The sequence below is a fragment of the Dendrobates tinctorius genome, unplaced genomic scaffold (genome assembly GCF_039654945.1).
Source record: "Dendrobates tinctorius isolate UK_male_01 unplaced genomic scaffold, ASM3965494v1 ptg000254l, whole genome shotgun sequence".
NCBI classification, from domain to species: domain Eukaryota; kingdom Metazoa; phylum Chordata; class Amphibia; order Anura; family Dendrobatidae; genus Dendrobates; species Dendrobates tinctorius.
The window spans coordinates 10,017,365-10,036,754 of record NW_027361921.1 but is presented as its reverse complement, the minus strand read 5'-3'; the positions used below and the strand labels follow the sequence as shown (position 1 = coordinate 10,036,754).

Sequence of the window (19,390 nt, the reverse complement as noted above, 5' to 3'; positions counted from 1 at the left end):
CTTGGAAGGGAAGGAGCACCATTTGACTTTTTCAACGTAGAATTGGCTGGAATTGAGATCAGACGCCATGTTGCGTTTGGAGAGCACCTGATGTGCCCAAACAGTGGAACACCCCCCCCCCCCAATTCCAACTCCAACCCTAACCCCAACACACTCCTAACCCTAATCTCAGCCCTAACACTAATGGAAAAATGGAAATAAATACTTTTTTTTATTTTATTATTTTTCCCTAACTAAGAGGGTGATAAAGGGGGGTTTGATTTACTATATATGGCGGTTTTTTATGTTTGGCAGCTGTCATACACTAAAAGACGCTTTTTATTGTAAAAATAGTTTTTGCACCACCACATGTTGAGAGCAATAATTTTTCCGTATTTTGACCCACCGAGTCATGTGAGATCTTATATTTTGCGGGACGAGTTGACGTTTTTATTGGTACCATTTTCGGGCACGTGACTTTTATTATCGCTTTTTATTCCAATTTTTTTAGACACAATGAACAAAAACCAGCATTTCAAGAATTTCTTTTGGGGGTGCGTTTACACCGTTCCACGTGCGGTAAAATTGATAAGGCGGTTTTATTCTTCAGGTCAGTACAGTTACAGCGATACCTCATTTCTGTCTTTTTTTATGTTTTAGCGCTTTTATGCAATGAAAACAATTTTATATAAAAAATAATTATTTTTGCATCGCTTTATTCTGCGAGCTATAACTTTATTTTTTCGATGATGACGCTGTATGACGGCTCGTTTTTTGCGGGACAAGATGACGTTTTCAGCGGTACCATGGTTATTTATATCCGTCTTTTTGATCGCGCGTTATTGCACTTTTTGTTCGGCGGTATGATGATAAAGCTTTATTTTTTCCTTCGTTTTTCATTTTTATTTTTTAAGGGGTTCAAAAAAGGGGTTACCTAATGGGACAGTTTTATAGGGTGGGTCGCTATGGACACAGCGATACTAAATATGTGTACTTTTATTGTATTTTTATTTCTAAAAAATGAATTTATTAGGGAATATTTTTTTTTTATTTAGCGATTTTTTATAAATTATTTTTACACTTTTTTTTTTTTTTTTTAACTTTATTACAATGTCCCAGAGGGGACATAACTGTCATGTGACAGATCGCCATTTTGGATCCGGGGACCTGCAGGGAAGGAGACCCCCGCAGCAGCGCTGCACATTACGCTGCTGCGGGGGTCTCAGGGAATCACGGAGGGAGCCCCCTCCCTACCGATGCTTCCCTAAACCCCCGCTACACTGCGATCGTGTTTGATCGCAGTGTGCCAGAGGTTAACGTGTCGGGGCGGTCCGTGACCGCCCCTGACACATAGTGCCGGGTGTCAGCTGTGATAATCAGCTGACACCCGGCCACGATCAGCGGCGCTCATCGCTATGACGTGAGCGCCGCTGATCGCTATGACGTACTATCCCGGCCATGGTCATAGGGGCCCGGGTCCCAAGGATGAGATAGTACGTCAGATGGCAGAAAGGGGTTAAAAGCCCCTTGGTGATGATGTATCATGTAAGTATATGTACTTAATCTTTTTATGTATTTGATCTTTATATGTACTTAACCTTTGTATGTTAAAAAATACAAAAATGTACGCAATCATACTATCCCTTTATTTAGTACTTTGAAATAAAATTGCATTGTATCGCAAGTAGTAGCCTTCTTTAAAGCCGTATCCGAAACTTAGTGTTAAAAACTTGGCAATACAGTGCATTACAGTAGGAATGGTGTTCCTTTCATCATAGGACTTGTTGACCTTTCTCCAAATGTAACGTAATTGTGGCCAAAAGGTTCAATTTTGGTCTCATCACTCCAAATCACCTTGTTCCAAAAGTTTGAAGCTCGTCTCTGTGCTGTTTTGCGTATTGTAGGTGAGATACTTTGTGACATTTGCGCAGTAATAGCTTTCTTCTTTCGACGTGACCATGCAGTCAATTTTTCTTCAAGTGCCTCCTTATTGTGCATCTTGAAACAGCTACACTGCTAGTTTTCAGAGAGGCCAGTATTTCAGCTGATGTTATTTGTGGGTTTTTCTTTGCATCCCGAACAATTTTCCTGGCAATTGCGGACAAAATTTTTGTTGGTCTACCTGACCATGGTTTTGTTTTTACAGAGCCCCTGTTTTTCCATTTGTTAATCACAGTTTGAATGCTGCTGACTGGCATTATCAATTCCGTGGATGATATCTTTTCGTATCCCTTTCCTGTTTTATACAGTTCAACTACCTTTTCCTGTAGATCCGTTGACAATTCTTTAGCTTTCCCCATGACTCACAATCCACAAACCTCAGTGGCTGAATGACAGATGCAAGAGTCTCTCTGGATCACAGAAACTCTTTCAGCTTTTATGCACACACACTGATTACAACCAAACAAGTCACAGGTGAGGATGTTATGTTTAGAAGCCATTCAAACCCATTTCTGTCAACTTTTGTGCACGTTATCAGGCTAAAATCACCAGGGTATGTGAACTTTTGAGCAGGGTCATTTGGATGTTTTGGGTTGTCATTATGATTTAAAAAGAGAAAAGACAGTAGTTTGACAATAAATTGCTTCACCCAACCACTAACCATAAGTGGAGAAATAGATCTGGTGTGATCAATCATATTTTCTGAAAAAAGGCCAAGAAAGCAAAAATTATGCCGGGGTATGTGAACTTTTGAGCACAGCTGTAATGGTACTTGGACTCACGGACTTGGGAAGTCTGGTGACCATGACCAGTGCTACCCGTTCAGACCAGTTGATCCCGTACAAATTTGTGGGTGTTCGTTGTATACCTGGAGATGCCAAGGAATACCCTCTAGCAAGATTAAGCATGAAAACAGACTGCAGTACCAAGTCCCATGAGGTAAATGTAGCCAAGGATTTGATACATACAGTCATATTAGCTGGGATTTTTCCTTATTTTGGGACTTGTGTCAAAAGAGGCACATATCGAGTGTCTCGGATAAAGCCCAGAACCCTGGAGAAGAAACCCCCTCAAAATCCAAGGAGTTCTCCCTGTGTGCCCTTGCTGGGGAGGAGGATGAGACTGTCAGAGAAGGCCACCCTCCCTGATTTGAGTGTGTCCGGAGAGAACTTTTGGACTTCTCAAATTAGATACCTTATCTTAAAGGGGGCGTTTGTTAATATTACCTTCACTAATGGAGTTCCTCAAGAGTCTGACAAACACCAAATTCCCACACTCTGCAATTAATGGGAAGTTGTTGCATAGGGTGAATAAACTTAGGTGGAGAAATCGTGGAGCAGCTGTTGGTTTCAGCTCCCTATCAGCGGAGAATTTTAGAAACGGCCCATTTGCATGTTTTGGAGGGACATCAGAGTGTGGAAAAAACTCAGGAGAGGATAATGAGGATGTTCTATTGGCCCAAATGTTACCAGGAGGTCCTAAATGATTGTAGGTCCTGCCCCACCTGCCAGATAACCGCTCCCACTTCTCACTTACGTAGTCCTCTGGTCCCATTACCTGTTATAGAAGTACCATTTAAAAAAAATGCCATGAACCTACTAAATCCTCTAGTTAAGTGTGTACGGGAGCCTCAATACATGCTAGTGGTCATGGACTATGCGACACGTTATCCTGAGGCTGTGCCACTAAGGAACTCATTTGCCAAGAGCATAGCCTGCGAGTTTGTACATACTTTTTCTAGGGTGGACCTACCAAAGGAGATCTTGCCGTTCTAGTGACACCTTTCATTTGTAAGGTGATGAAGGAGCTGTTTAGGGCCTTTCAGATTGCCCAGCTGCGAACATCTATCTACCATCTACAGGCGGACGGCCTAATGGAGCTCTTCAATAAGATATTAAAGGCAATGCTCAAGAAGGTCATTGAGAAGGAGGGTTGAGACAGGGACTATCTGCTTCCGTTCCTGCTCTTCTCCATCAGGGACGTTCCTCAAGCCTGCACTGGTTTCTGTCACGCCTACCTCCCGTTCCACGGCTCCCGCTCTCCCCGCGACTTCTGCTCTGGCCGCCTCTGCTCCCGGTCTCCCTGCTCCAGTCTCCGCGCCGCCCAGGGCTTCCCAGCGCTCCCGTCCCGCCCCCACTGCAGGCGCCTGTCAATCAGCCTCCTCCCTTCCTGTCCTGCGGCCGGTCTCCGTCCCGTCAGGTACGCAGGCGCACATCTAGGCACGCCTCTCCCAGACTGAGCCGCCCTATCCCTTGGCCTCCATGATGCTGGTGCACCCTGACCCAGAAGTCAAGCAGCGTGCCCTATATCAGGCAGTCTCACCCCATGCTCTGAGCCTGATTATCAATTGTGGTTCACGCTTGATCTCGGGTCCACGTTCTCCTGCGTTTCCTGCGCTTTGTACCCTTCCTGGCCTCCGCTGGTCCTCCACCTGTGACCTCTCTGTGTTCCCTTCTAGGTCCAGACCGTTCCAGCTTGTGTCCGCCTGTTCCAGCGTCTTCCCCAGAGCCCGTTCCTGCCACCTCCCTTGCCATCAACCTCCGTCCCCACGGCCACAGCAGTCTCCCCTGTGGTCGTCGCCTTCTCCCCTCTGCCCGCCAGCACTTTCTCAGCCTGTGTTCCCCTCCGGCTATTCCCAGGTATCAGCTTCCGCGGAGATAGTCTCCCCTGGGCCTGCCCCTAATGCTTCCTGTAAAGGGGTGGTACACCTGGCCAGCTCGCCCGAGGGAAGTTCGTCGTCGCGGTCCTGAGGGTTCAACTCCCGGAGCACTCCAGTCTCACAGTTTCTCTACTTTTGAGCTCCTGTTTAGCTGACATCTGCGTGGGCTCCTGGATGTCACCAAGGAAACCGAGGTCATGCTCCACAGAAGCACTATAGAGCACGTTGCCCAGATGCAGAAGAAAATGGCGAAAGCGATGCCAATTGTGAATACGCATATCCTCTAAGCACAGGAGGCAAGGGTGTATAATCAATCAGCCAGGCTGAGGTAGTTCCAGCCTGGAGACCGTGTACTGGTGCTTATTCCCACGGTCGAGAGCAAGTGCCTGGCCAAGTGGCAAGGCCCATATAAGGCGATCTAAAAACTGAGCGAGGTTAATTACAAGATCCACTAGCCAGCGCGAAGGAAGCCTCACCAAGTATACCATGTGAAATTGATAAATCCGTTGTGAGATTGGGAATCACTGGAAGCTCCTTGCCTGGGAGCTCGTTCTGAAGGAAAAGAGGAGAATATCACAATTGCGGAAACTATCGCTGGTCAGAACCAACAGTGTAGAGAACAGCTTCAGCAGCACCGTGGCCTGTTCTCGGAGTTGCCGGGCATACGCAGATGGTGGAGCATGATGTTCTGATGGATCCGCATATAAAGGTAAACTTTACATACAAGAATCCCAAAAGACGCCATGAGGTAATCTTAAGTGAGGTGAAGACAATACTAGATCTCAACGTGATAGAGGAGTCAAAAAGCGGATAGTCAAGTCCCATCGTCCTAGTGCCAAATGGGGAGTGGCGGTTTTGCAACAACTACTGCAGGTTCAATGAAGTGTCCAAATTTGAAGCGTACCCAATGCACTGTCTCGATGAACTCATTGAGATGCTTGGATCTGTGAGGTACATTACCACCCTCAACTTGACAAAGGGCTACTGGCAGATCCCCATATCCCAGAGTGCCAAGAAGAAGAAAGCCTTCTCGACACCTCATGGGTATTTTCAATATAAACTGGCTGCCCATTCATTATAGAATCCAATTCAAAGTGCTTGTTTTCGCCCACAAAGCTCCCCATAGTGCAGCACCCCACTACATCTCGTCCCTCATTTCTGACTATCAGCCTACCTGATTACTGTGCTCTGCAAATGACTTTCAACTAACCTCTGCACTAATCCGTACCTCCAACTCCTGGCTCCAAGACTTCTCCCACGTTGCGCCAATCCTCTGGAATGCTCTACCCCAAGAAATTAGGACTATTCACAACTTGCACAGTTTTAGGCACTCCCTCAAACACATTTTCTTAGAGCGGCCTATCACGTTCCCTAATCAGTCATTTAATGTGTAAGTGTGAGTGTGTGTGTAGTCCATTCACTATCTATCTATCCCCCATTCCTTCAAGATGGCTGGACCATCATTGTAAATACACACCTGTACTTTGTGTCTCCCCCACCTCATTGTAGATTGTAGCTCTCACGAGCAGGGTTGTCATATTTTGATTTAACTATTGTATTATTGTTAACGTTGTTACTTATGATTGTTGTGTATGAAACTGTTAAACTGTAAAGCGCTGCAGAATATGTTGGCGCTATATATGGTGGTCTTCAGCCCAGACTGGGGTAGTCATCTTCCAAAGATACAGGCGATTCTGGAGGCTCTGAGAAAGGTGAAGTTTACCATAAATCCCAAAAAAGTGTCATGGGGAAGGAAGAGGCCAGGCACTTAGGCTACATCATCGGGAGAGGCAAAATCAAGTCACAAGTAAACAAGGTAGAGGGAATCCATAAGGGGCTGTGTTGTAAGTTCATTCTCTGGTTCACCAGTTGTGAGCTCCCCTTCTGGACTCCCTCTGGTGGTGACGGGAGGTGGTGCGGCTGATTTGATCGGTGGAGATCTGCCACCTGAGAATGAGGATGACGATTGGATCTAAGGATTCTCAGATTGGATTTAAGACAGCCGACACCCTATTCAGTTGCTGCTGATTCCTCCTGGCTTGTCAGCTCTTGGTTTTCAGCTCTGTTCCAGTCATCTAAAGCTAAGTTTTTCTGCTAATGTTCACACTTGATTTTGTTGGTCTATTCAGTTTTTTGTGTGGACTGCCAGCCCCGGCTGGGGGCTGAGCTGAATTTCCACTCTTATTTATCAGTATTTTGCCAATTGGCTTTTTGTCCCTTACTAGTTTGGTCTCTTTTTGCTCTGTGTCAGAATATTCCAGAGTGCTGATATAGTGGGAGAAGTCTAGTGACTTCAGGGTTAATTTTGCTATCAGAAGTGTTGGACATTATTTTTGTAGGGTTTTTTGCAGGTTGCAGATAGTGTCTTCCTTTTCCTTTCCTGTCTAGTTAGTTTGGGCCCCATCATTTGCTCAGCCTATTTTCCTGCCTGTGTTTGTGCCTTCATCTTGTTTCACCGTCAATACATGTGTGGGGGCTATCTATTCCTTTGGGGTCTGCTCTGGGGCAGTTAGTTTTCCCTTTTCTTGCTTTAGGATTATGTAGTCCTCCGGCCGTGACGAGGCGTCTAGGTTCATCGTAGGCACGCTCCACGGCTACTGCTAGTTGTGTGGTAAGATCAGGGATCTGCAATCTGCATAGTTACCAACCACTCTGGTATTCTGTGCCTTAGCTTGGTTTGCTTTTTTCTCCTCGGTGACCCATTCATAACAGGGCTGCTACTGCTTTCCAAGATGCAGCTGAGGACATTTCTTGGAATTGTGGATTACCGGCAGTTTATCCCAAATTTCGCCAGGATTGCGGCAACACTGACAAATCTCCTTAAAGGCACCAAATCGACTAACAAGACAGAAATAGCATTCCAAGATCTGAAGCCGGCCATATGTAAACAGTCGGTCCTAATCGCACCGGACATCAGCAAAGAATTTGTGGTCCAAATGGTTACTTCAGAAATCAGGTTAGGAGCCATGCTGTCTGAAGAGATAAATGATGGCGAACATCCCATTCTGTATGTGAGATGGAAGCTCTCTTCCTGCGAGAAAAATTATGATCTTGTCGAGAAAGAGTGTTTAGTCATAAAATAAGCTGCGTATACGCTGATGTATTACCTACTAGGCCGTAGATTCAAACTAGTGTCAGACCATGCACCTCTGAGATGGTTAAGGGAAAAGAAAGGTAAGAGCTCCCGGGTAAGTAGTTGGTTATTCTTAGGCCTCCATGACTTTAGTTTCCAAGTAGCGCACAGACCCAGGAAATTACGGTACATCGGATGCCCTTTCCCAAATTCCCTTTTTTAGTGTCAGAAAGTGCTAAATCCACCGGTTTTGGGCAGAGAGGGAGATATATGTGACATGGTCACTGGCAATGTTAATGAGAGGAGATATGTATCATGAAAATTGCTATCTTCCATGATGTAAAAACCCAGAAATTTTGCTCCAGCATGTTATGTGCTGAGAAGGGGTTAATCAGCCATGACAGGGTTGGGCTTTATTTTCTGAGTGGCTGTAAGTAATGGGTGGAACGTTAATCACCATATCTCCTCCACAAAGGTTGGGTTCCAGAAATTAAATGTCTAACTACAGAGTTTCTTTTCTCTGTCTGTGGATCTGGAGGCAGGAAGCTGCAGAGAAGTATTTATGTGCAATTGTGCTGGACTATGTTGATTGCAGCCTGAGCAGGTAGGCATATAGACTCTACTATACGTTATCTTTTCTTGCCCCTTTTGCCAGAAAAGGTTACGTTTGTGTTATTGAGCCCTGCAATGGTTGTATGGCATGTGAATAAACCAGCAGAATTACCACAGCCCTTAAAGCCAGAGGGTTATGTCACACAAAATAATTAATAAGTAACATTTACCACGTCTACTTTACATCAGCACAATTTTAGTGACATAATTTTTTGTGTTCGGAAGTTAGAAGGTTAAAAGTTGATCAGCAACTTCTCATTTTTAAACTAAATTTTTAAAAAATTATTTTAGGGACCACATCACATTTGAAGTGACTTTGATGGGTCTATATGACAGAAAATATGCAAACTTGACACCATTCTAAAAACTGTATCCCTCGAGGTGCTCAAAACCACATTCAATAAGTTTATTTACCCTTACATAAGCATAATAGGCCTGGTCCTCTTGCAAGAGAGAATCAATGCTAGAGTGAGAGAGCCATAAGAACTACAGTAACATGTATAAGCAGTAGCAACGAGTCAGCATACTTAATCCCTTTCTGACATCACACGTACTTTTCCATCCATGTGACCCGGGCCAATTTGACCATGAACAGATTAGTACGTCTGCACACATGGGGGGTGCGTGGCCGATCACCGCCGGGTGTCAGCCGATTCTCACTGTGAGTCTGATGAGAGTTACATTTATGTAATAAAAGAAACAGCAGGTGGCAGCTAATGGGACTATTACAACCATCAGCGTACCCTGCAGGCTAGTAAGCGGCTATGGATATTGACCCCCCCAGGCTAAAAATAGCAGCCCACAGCTGCCCAGAAAAGGCAAATCTATGAGATACGCCAATTATGGCTCTTTGCACGGCTCTTCCCACTTGCCGCCTGCTGTTTTTCTTTTATTACTTAAATGTAACTCTCATCATTCTCCCCTGCTTGCGCCGATCGAGGGCAGAGCAAGGGAGAATGATGAGAACCGTGTTCAGCACCCAGCGCCAGGGAACAGCGATTACTGTAACACTTCCTCCCCGACACTTATGCGTATCACATGGATGACATCCATGTGTGTTATGAGTACGCACGTATGCTGGATGTTTTGTGGCCCATGCGGACATTAAAAAACAGACATGTCAGCGTGCACAGACCCATTCACTTGAATAGGCAAATAGGTGGTCTGTTCCTCCCGAGTCTCTCCGCATGGCTAACTAGCACTGTATAGCCACATATGGGGGATTGCCACGTTCAGTAAAAATTGCGGGACAAATTTTTTTGCCATTTTTACCCACTTCTTGTGTGAAAATGTAAAATCTTTGGCTATAACAAAATTTTGGTGGTAAAAATGTAGTTATTTTGTCCTCACTGCCCAATCGTATAAAATTCTGTGACAACCATGGTGTCAATATAATCACTGCACCCCTAGATGAATTCATTGAAAGGTGTAGTTCGTAAAATGGGGTCACTTAGGCTAGTTTCACACTAGCGTTTATTCGACGCAGCGCACGGCGCCCGCTAAGCCCCGCCCCCTGCCGGCTCCCTGCCCGCCCCATCCGGTCATCGCCGCCTACTATCACACATGGACGCTTGCCATCTGCGCACCCTATCTTTAGCATAGGGTGCGCAGATCGTGCGCTGGCAGGATTTTGGCGTGCGCTGCGCACTTTTGAAGGTGCGACCGTGCGCGCTGAATGCAGAATGTTGCATTTCGGCGCGCACGGCACACCTTCAAAAGTGCGCAGCGCACGCCAAAATCCTACTAGCGCACAGCCAGCGCACGATCTGTGCACCCTATGCTAAAGATAGGGTGTGCAGATCGCAAGCGTCCATGTGCGATAGTAGGCGGCGATGACCGGATGGGGCGAGCAGGGAGCCAGCAGGGGGCGGGGCTTAGCGGTGCCATGCGCTGCATCGAATAAACGCTAGTGTGAAACTAGCCTTATGGGGGGGTTCTGCTGTTTTGGCACCTCATGGGCGCTCCCAGTAGGTTATGGCACCTGCAAATCATAACAGTAAAATCTGGCACTCCTTCCCTTCTGAGCTCTGCCATGTGACCAAACAGTAGGTTACCCCAGATATGGGCTATCAGAGTACTCAGGACAATTTGCACAATGACTTTTGGGGTCCAATTTCTTCTGTTACCATTGGGAAAATAAAAAGTTGGGGGTGAAAAGATAATTTTTGTGGAAAATATGATTTTTTATTTTTACGGCTCTACGTTATAAACTTCTGTTAAGCACTTTGGGTCTCAAAATGCTCACCATACATCTAGATAAGTTACTTAGGGGGTCTAGTTTCCAAAATGGTGTCACTTGTGAGGGGGTTTCCCCTGTTTAGACACATCAGAGGCTCTCCAAACACAACATGGCGTCCGATATTAATTCCAACCAATTTTGTAAAACTGTAAAACTGTGCTCCTTCCCTTCCAAGCTCTGCCATACGCCCAAACAGTGGTTTACCTGTACATATGGGGTATTGGCGTACTCAGGGCAAATTGGACAACAACTTTTGGGGTCCAATTTCTCCTATTACCCTTGGGAAGATAAAACAAATTTGATCTGAAGTAAAGTTTTTGTGAAAAAAAGTTAAATGTTCATTTTGTATTTAAAACATTCCAAAAATTCCCGTGAAGCACCTGAAGGGTTAATAAACGTCTTTAATGTGGTTTTGAGCACCATCAGGGGTGCAGTTTTCAGAATGGCATCACTTTTGGGTATTTTATTTCACATAGACCCCTTAAAGTGATTTCAAATGTGATGGTGGTCTCTAAAAAAACAAATGGTGTTGTAAAAATTAGAAATCGCTGTTTAACTTTTAACCTTTATAACGTTCTGACAAAAAAAAAATCTTGGTTCCAAAATTGTGCCGATGTAAAGTAGACATGTGGGAAATGTTACTTATTAAGCATTTTATGTGACATATCTCTGAGATTAAGGGCATAAACCCAGAGTTACCCCAGAGTTATTTATGACCTTTTTTTACTCTGGCTTGATCATATGCATCTGGTCCACTCTTAATTGTGTGACCAAGATGAGCAGAGACCACTCCTCTCTGCTTCACACCTGACTGCACTTAGTTGTACATATATTGCATAGCTCAAGTCTGCATAGACTTCAGTCTGCAGTGTGATTCCTATAAGTGTGTTCTAGAAGTGTGAAGATAAATTTTAGAATTAAAACCAGAATTGAACCAGAAGGGAACTGAAGGTAACTGTACACAGTCACTGTAAACAATGTTTCTATTTGTTTTCACATTCACCCCAATAATCCTTCACTTTCTGCTAATTCCCCTAATCCCTACTTCTAGTAAGGAACTGTTCATCTCTTCTTCAATCCTCCCCATCCACCTCACGTCCTCCTCAAAACTGTTTCTTAACATACAATCCTCTGTCTCCAAACACAGACAGCCCCCTCATGCCCTCTCCTACTTCCACCTGCTAACACTTTCTCTGCTCCTTCTCACGGCTGGTGATATCTCTCCAAATCCTGGTCCTCCTCACCACATTCCCACAGTCATTTCTACCTCCCATCCACGCTCTATCACAACCTTCCGTAACCACTCCAACCTTATACCCATTCACCCAGCCCCCGCTTCCCCAGTCCCACTAACAGGAGCTCTGTGGAACGCTCGCTCTGTCTGCAACAAGCTTTCCTACATCCATGATCTCTTTGTTACTACCAAACTTTCCTTCCTCGCCATCACCGAAACCTGGCTCACCCCTTCTGACACAGCCTCTCCTGTTGCACTTTCATATGGTGGCTTCCACCTTTCTCACACACCCCGCCCCTGCAGCAAACATGGCGGAGGAGTTGGTTTTCTCCTGTCAGATACCTGCTCCTTCACCCCAATCCCACTGCCACCCTCTGTTACCCTCCCTTCCTTTGAGGTGCACTCTGTGCACATCTACTCCCCCTCCAACCTCCAACTGGCTGTCATCTACCGCCCCCCAGGGCCAGCCACCACCTTCTTTGACCACTTCACCACCTGGTTACTTCATTTCCTTTCCGCTGACATCCCTACCATCATCATGGGCGACTTCAACATCCCCATTGACACTTCCCTCTCAGCTGCCACTAAACTTCTATCTCTCACTTCCTCCTTCGGCATCACTCAATGGTCTTCTACAGCCACCCACAAAGATGGCCACACTGGACCTCATCTTCACCCGTCTCTGCTCCCTATCTAACCTCTCTAACTCACCTCTTCCTCTCTCTGACCACAACCTTCTCACATTCTCTTCCCTCTCCACTCCATGCCTACAATCCCCACCCCACAAACTTTCACACCCTCGCAGAAATCTTAAACACCTTGACCTACACTCATTCTCTGAATCCCTCCTCCCTCTCACAGATATAAGTTCCTTACACAATGCGGATGACGCTGCTGCTCTATATAACACCACAATAGCTGTAGCTTTGGTATCTGCTGCCCCACTTACACATACCAAAGCTCGCAAAATCAACAGACAGCCCTGGCACACCAGCCTGACCAAAGAACTGAGGCGAGCTTCCAGGGCTGCTGAGCGCAGATGGAAAAGATCCCACTCCAACGAGCACTTCAACGCATTCAAAACAGTCCCTCACTACTTTCAAGACCCCACTCGCCACAGCTAAACAAACCTACTTCTCATCTCTCATATCCTCCCTGTCTCACAACCCGAAACAGTTATTCAACACCTTCAATTCTCTCCTCCGTCCCCCAGCACCTCCTCCCTCCCCACTCATCTCAGCTGAAGACTTTGCCTCATTTTTCAAGCAGAAGATTGATAACATCAGAGACAGTTTTGGTCAACAACCCCCAGAGCCCCTCCTCCCGACTTCCCAGCCCGCCACCTCCAAAACCAACCTCTCCACCATTACAGAAGATCGACTCTCCACTCTACTCTTAAGATCACATCTCACCACTTGTGCACTTGACCCGATCCCTTCCCACTTCATCCCAAACCTCACCACAGGCTTCATCCCAAACCTAACCCATCTCTTCAACCTATCACTAACAACTGGTGATTTCCCCTCAAGCTTTAAACATGCCTCCATCACACCTATCCTCAAAAAGCCCTCTCTTGACCCATCCTCTGTATCTAGCTATCGCCCTATATCAATTCTCCCCTATGCCTCCAAGCTACTGGAATAACACGTCTACCTTGAACTGTCCTCCCATCTCTCTTCTTGCTCCCTCTTCGACCGCTTACAATCTGGCATCCGGTCACACCACTCCACTGAAACAGCCCTTACTAAGGTCACCAATGACCTCTTAACCGCCAAGAGCAAGCGACACTACTCTGTCCTCCTCCTCCTGGACCTGTCGGCTGCCTTTGACACAGTGGACCATTCCCTATTATTACAGACCCTCTCATCCCTTGGCATCACAGACTTGGCCCTATCCTGGATCTCATCATACCTAACAGACCGGACATTCAGCGTCTCCCACTCACACACCACCTCCTCACCTCGCCCCCATCTGTCGGAGTCCCACAAGGTTCAGTCCTAGGACCCCTGCTCTTCTCCATTTACACCTTTGGCCTGGGACAGCCCATAGAATCTCATGGATTTCAGTATCATCTCTATGCTGATGACACACAGATCTACATCTCTGGACCAGATATCACCTCCCTACTAACCAGAATCCCTCAATGTCTGTCCACTATTTCATCCTTCTCTGCTAGATTTCTGAAACTTAACATGGACAAAACAGAATTCATCATCTTTTCCCCATCTCACGTGACCCCCCCCCCAACAAACTTATCCATTACAGTAAATGGCTGCCCACTCTCCCCAGTCCCACAAGCTCGCTGTCTCGGGGTAATCCTTGACGCTGATCTCTCCTTCAAACCACATATCCAAGCCCTTTCCACTTCCTGCCAACTTCAACTCAAAAATATTTCACGAATCCGTTCATTCCTCAACCAAAAATCTGCAAAAACCCTAGTCCATGCCCTCATAATCTCTCGCCTTGACTACTGCAACCTCCTGCTCTGTGGCCTCCCCTCGAACACTCTCGCACCCCTCCAATCTATTCTAAACTCTGCTGCCCGACTAATCCACCTGTCCCCCCGCTATTCCCCAGCTTCTCCCCTCTGTCAATCCCTTCACTGGCTCCCCATTGCCCAGAGACTCCAGTACAAAACCCTAACCATGACATACAAAGCCATCCACAACCTGTCTCCTCCATACATCTGTGACCTAGTCTCCCGGTACTTTCCAGCACGCAACCTCCGATCCTCACAAGATCTCCTTCTCTACTCCCCTCTTACCACAATCGCATACAAGACTTCTCTCGCGCATCACCCCTACTCTGGAACTCTCTACCACAACATATCAGACTCTCACCTACCATCGAAACCTTCAAAAAGAGCCTGAAGACCCACCTCTTCCGACAAGCCTATAACTTGCAGTAACCACCGATCGACCAAACTGCTGCATGACCAGCTCTACCCTCGCTTACTGTATTTTCACCCACCCCTTGTAGATTGTGAGCCTTCGCGGGCAGGGTCCTCTCTCCTCCTGTACCAGTTATGACGTGTATTGTTTAACATTATTGTACTTGTTTTTAATGGATACCCCTCCTTACATGTAAAGCGCCATGGAATAAATGGCGCTATAACAATAAATAATAATAATAATAATAATAATAATAATAATAATAATAATGTAAAGTTGAAAAATTACAAAATTTTCACCAAATTTCTATTTTTTTTTTTTACAAATAAACACAAGTCATATCAAACAAATTTTACCACTATCATGAAGTACAAAATGTCACGAGAAAACAGTGTCAGAATCACCGGGATCCATGGAAGAGTTCCAGAGTTATTACCTCATAAAGGGACAGTGGTCAGAATTGTAAAAATTGGCCTGGTCATTAACATGCAAACCACCCTTGGGGGTAAAGGGGTTAATTATGCTCAACAATTTCGGGACCAGCCCAGTTTTCACTTTTTTGCTTTCATTTTGCTTCTCTTTCTTACAAGGACCAGATTTTTTCCATTGATATACCCAAGTAATGATTTTTTTTTTTTTTTTGAAGGGAGAGTCGTATTTTTGAATGATAGCATTTTTTTTAGCATATAATGTACTGAAAATTGGGAGAAAAAATCCATGTTGGGTGAAATTGTGAAAAAAGTTCAATTCCACCATTGTTTTTCGGGTTTTGTTTTTATGGAGTTCATCAGACAACAAGAATTACCTGGCAACATGACTTTTCATGACGTTTACGATTACATTGATAAAAAAAACTTGTACAGTTTTTATTTTCCACTTTAAGAAATTAGTTGCTCCCCACTGGTCTAGAGTAAAAGCTGTTGCAAGCCAGTATACAATCTACTGTAAAAGCTGCCTGTGACCAGGGCCGTATTTAGAGTTTATGCTGCCCTAGGCACTTTTAGTGCTGCTTCCCCCATTGGTGAGTATGACTAATGTAGACACTTTGGCAAAAATAGCTGATGTGAAAGTAGCCTCTCCCTAGTGCAACCATTTCCCCAGTGCAGGCTCTGCTCATTCTCCACCCGGCTCACTGCCCCCTGGCTCATTTCCCTCCCCTCTCACCCCCATTCGACACCTGGCTCATTTCCCCCCCTGCCCCCATTAGTCACCTGGCTCATTCCCTCCCCCCCGCCCCCATTCACCACCTGGCTCATTCTCCATCCGGCTCACCTGTGTCATGGCTTGGTCCGTTCCCTGCTGCTGCTGTATGTCTCTCGTCCAGCCTAGTTCTTCCTGTTTGTGTGTGTGTGAGTGTGCGGTCACGTGGTACCGCTCATTAAGGTCATGAATATGGGTGCCACACCTATGAGAGTGGAGTGGCGTCCATATTCGTGATCTTAATGAGCGATAACACGTGTGACCGCGCACTCACACAGGAAGAACAGATATCAGCTCAGGGCCATTGGAGCTGCAGCAGGCATCGCTGAAGGAGGTGAGTATGATGGGGGGAGGGGAACAAGGGGGAGGGACAAAAAAAAACCTTGCTCAGGTGCCGCCGCCCCCCCGCAGAGTCCCGCCCTACGCACTTGCCCATGTGACAAGCTTACAGTCAATGTAGATGTGTACATCTTTATTGTTTGCAATATCTACAACTGAAATAAAAAATATAAAAGTATCTTACCAAAAAGGTGTTTCGACAGTGAAATTGGTTATAAGTCATCCTTTTATCGTGAAGGGGAAAAGCAAAAAACGTTTCGCTGTACACCTGATATGAAACGGAAAAAAAATAAATATTAACCATTGAGATGTTGTCCCAATAATCAGTGTTACTAATTCATGGAAAACAAAATTTTCAAATTGGAGCTAAAATAGTTCTCTAAAAGATAACCAAAACTCCGGTGGATGCTATAACAAGTATAATAGCATTACCTAAATAAAAGTAGAATATATGGATATATAAAGAGACAGACGTAGTCTGGGAAAGGAGAGAATATGGTCTAGTGTGCCCTCAGCATGTTTAACCGCAGCCTGTGGTGACATCAGGTAATGAGACATTTATGTGACAATCTCCTGCTCACAAAACCACCATTAAAAGGGAACCTGTCAGCAGGATTGTGCTCACTAACCTACAGACAGTGTCAGGTTGGCGCGTTTAGGGTATGTGCACACGTTGCAGATTAGCCTGCGGACTTTTCTGCAGAAAATCCGCATCTCTTGGCAGAAAATGCAGGGTAAAACAATTGCGATTTTCCTGCGGAATTGATGCAGATTCTTTGCGGTTTTCCTGCAGATTCCATTGCGTTTTTGTTGTGTGGATTAGAGAGAGAAAGAGATTTTCTATTTGCCAGAATGGAAACAGCAGCTGCAGGTCCCGAAGAATTGACAGCACTGAGGAAAATAAATCGCTGCGAATCCGCGAGGAATTTTCCCCAGCATGTGCACAGTGTTTTTGCATTCCACGTTCATTAAGATTGTGTGCACAATGCACTGCGGATTTAAGGCAATACCGCGTGTCCAAAAACACTGCGGAAACGCATCAAAATCCGTAACGTGGGCACATAGCCTTACACTGATTAAAATGATATCTAGGTTGATGAAATCCGTCTTGTGGTTGTTAATCCTTATATGTAGTTTTCATTTAATGAGATTCTTATGCTTTGAGGCGGCCTGTAAGGGGGGTCTTTATGTGGTGCTCTGATTAGGTATTCAAACTGATGGCTTATGACAGGTCACTGATAATTCAATGACCAACCCCCTCTTTAGCATACGGAATATACTATTGCTTGAAATAAATAGCATTCATCATGCAGATGCCTATGGCAGTGCCTGTGCTGTAGCATTTTATTAAATCACTTTGTTTGCTGAAAAAACAATTTATCATAACCCCTTAATGACAGCCAATACGTCTTTTAACTGACCTGAGATAAGAGAATATCATTCCCATACAGGTGACAATCCAGCAGCTGTCGGCTGTAAACTATAGCAGACAACTTGCTGTATCACAAACGCTCAGTGTTGTCAGTGTCCATATCTATTTAACCCCTTAGCTGCTGATGTCAAAAGTGACTACATCAAATAAATGGTTAATAGATTGTGGGGGCTTCCACTTTAATCTAACTGACACACCGAGATCACGATTGTGTGGTCCTGATATTTGCCGTAGCAGTTCATGGCCAAATAGCGGCCTTAGGTTGGTTTCACATTTGCGTTTTTTAGCGCTGGAAAAAAACGCATATGTGCGCATGCGTTTTTTCCCCTATATTTAACATGGGTGCGCATACCTGCGCGCTGGTAAGCGCATGCATGCGATTTTCATGCGCTGCGTTTTTTTGGGGTGTGCGTTTGTATTTTCCAGACGCAGCATGTTGCATTTTTTGGCCCTGCAAAAAAGCGCATGCGCACATATGCGCACGTTTTGCGCTAAAAATGGCCATTATAGCCTATGGATGCGCATATGTGCGCACTGGCATGCTCATGTATGCGTTTTTTTGCACATGCGTTTTTTTTTGATAACCATGGAATTTAGGGGTTTGGGTTAGAGTTAGGGTTAGTTAAGGGGGTTTAGGGTTAGGGTCAGGGTTAGGGTTGGGGTCAGGGTTAAGTATGGTTTGGTTAAGGGTTAGGGTCAGGGTTAGGGTTAAGTATGGTTTGGTTAAGGGTTAGGGTCAGGGTTAGGGTTAGGGTTAAGTATGGTTTGGTTAAGGGTTAGGGTCAGGGTTAGGGTTAGGGTTAAGTATGGTTTGGTTAAGGGTTAGGGTCAGGGTTAGGGTCAGGGTTAGGGTCAGGGTTAAGTATGGTTTGGTTAAGGGTTAGGGTCAGGGTTAGGGTTAAGTATGGTTTGGTTAAGGGTTAGGGTCAGGGTTAGGGTTAAGTATGGTTTGGTTAAGGGTTAGGGTCAGGGTTAGGGTTAGGGTCAGGGTTAGGGTTAAGTATGGTTTGGTTAAGGGTTAGGGTCAGGGTTAGGGTTAAGTATGGTTTGGTTAAGGGTTAGGGTCAGGGTTAGGGTTAAGTATGGTTTGGTTAAGGGTTAGGGTCAGGGTTAGGGTTAGTTAGGGTTTAGGGTTTGGGTTAGGGTTAATTATGATTTGGTTAAGGGTTAGGGTCAGGGTTAGGGTTAGGGTCAGGGTTAGGGTTAGGGTCAGGGTTAGGGTTAGTAAAGTCATGGTTTGGGTTAGTGTGAGGGGCCACCTAATGTTGGAAAAAAACGCAAATGCGGTAAAAACGCACTAAAAACGCATACAAACGCATAAAAACGCTGCGTTTTTTTCATGCATGCTCATAAAAATGCTTGAAAAAAACGCAGCAGTTGTATGCTTTTGTATGCGTTTTTTCAATGCGTTTTTTTGCGGGAAAAACGCGCTGCAAAAAAAAGCAAGTGTGAAACTAGCCTTAGAGTCTCCCGGCTATAGCGGTCACTTCAGAAGTTAGTGACATTTAGATGGTAAACAAACACTTTTTCATTCCTGCTATACTACTTTACATCAATTCCTGGAAATCACCTGAATGGTTAATAAAATACCTGACAGCAGTTTTCAATATGTCAGTGGGTGCTGTTTTTAACCCCTTAGCGACAGAGCCAGTTTGCAGCTTAATGACCAGGCCAATTTTTACAATTCTGACCACTGTCCCTTTATGAGGTTATAACTCTGGAACGCTTTAATGGATCCCGCTGATTCTGAGACTGTTTTTTCGTGACATATTGTACTTCATGTTAGTGGTA

The 19,390-nt window shown here is 45.2% G+C and overlaps 1 protein-coding gene across 3 annotated transcripts in view; it reads right to left on the bottom strand.

Moving 5' to 3' along the window:
• PGAP1 (post-GPI attachment to proteins inositol deacylase 1) overlaps positions 1-19,390 on the bottom strand; it is a 794,782-nt gene that overhangs the window by 501,156 nt on the left and 274,236 nt on the right. For 2 of the 3 annotated variants that reach the window (XM_073558145.1, XM_073558147.1), the window contains exon 10: positions 16,352-16,435. The exons of the other annotated variant lie outside the window; for it this stretch is intronic. In XM_073558145.1, coding sequence (XP_073414246.1) covers positions 16,352-16,435 — 84 coding nt within the window. The remainder of the gene's footprint in view (positions 1-16,351; positions 16,436-19,390) is intronic. 3 annotated transcript variants of the gene reach the window in all.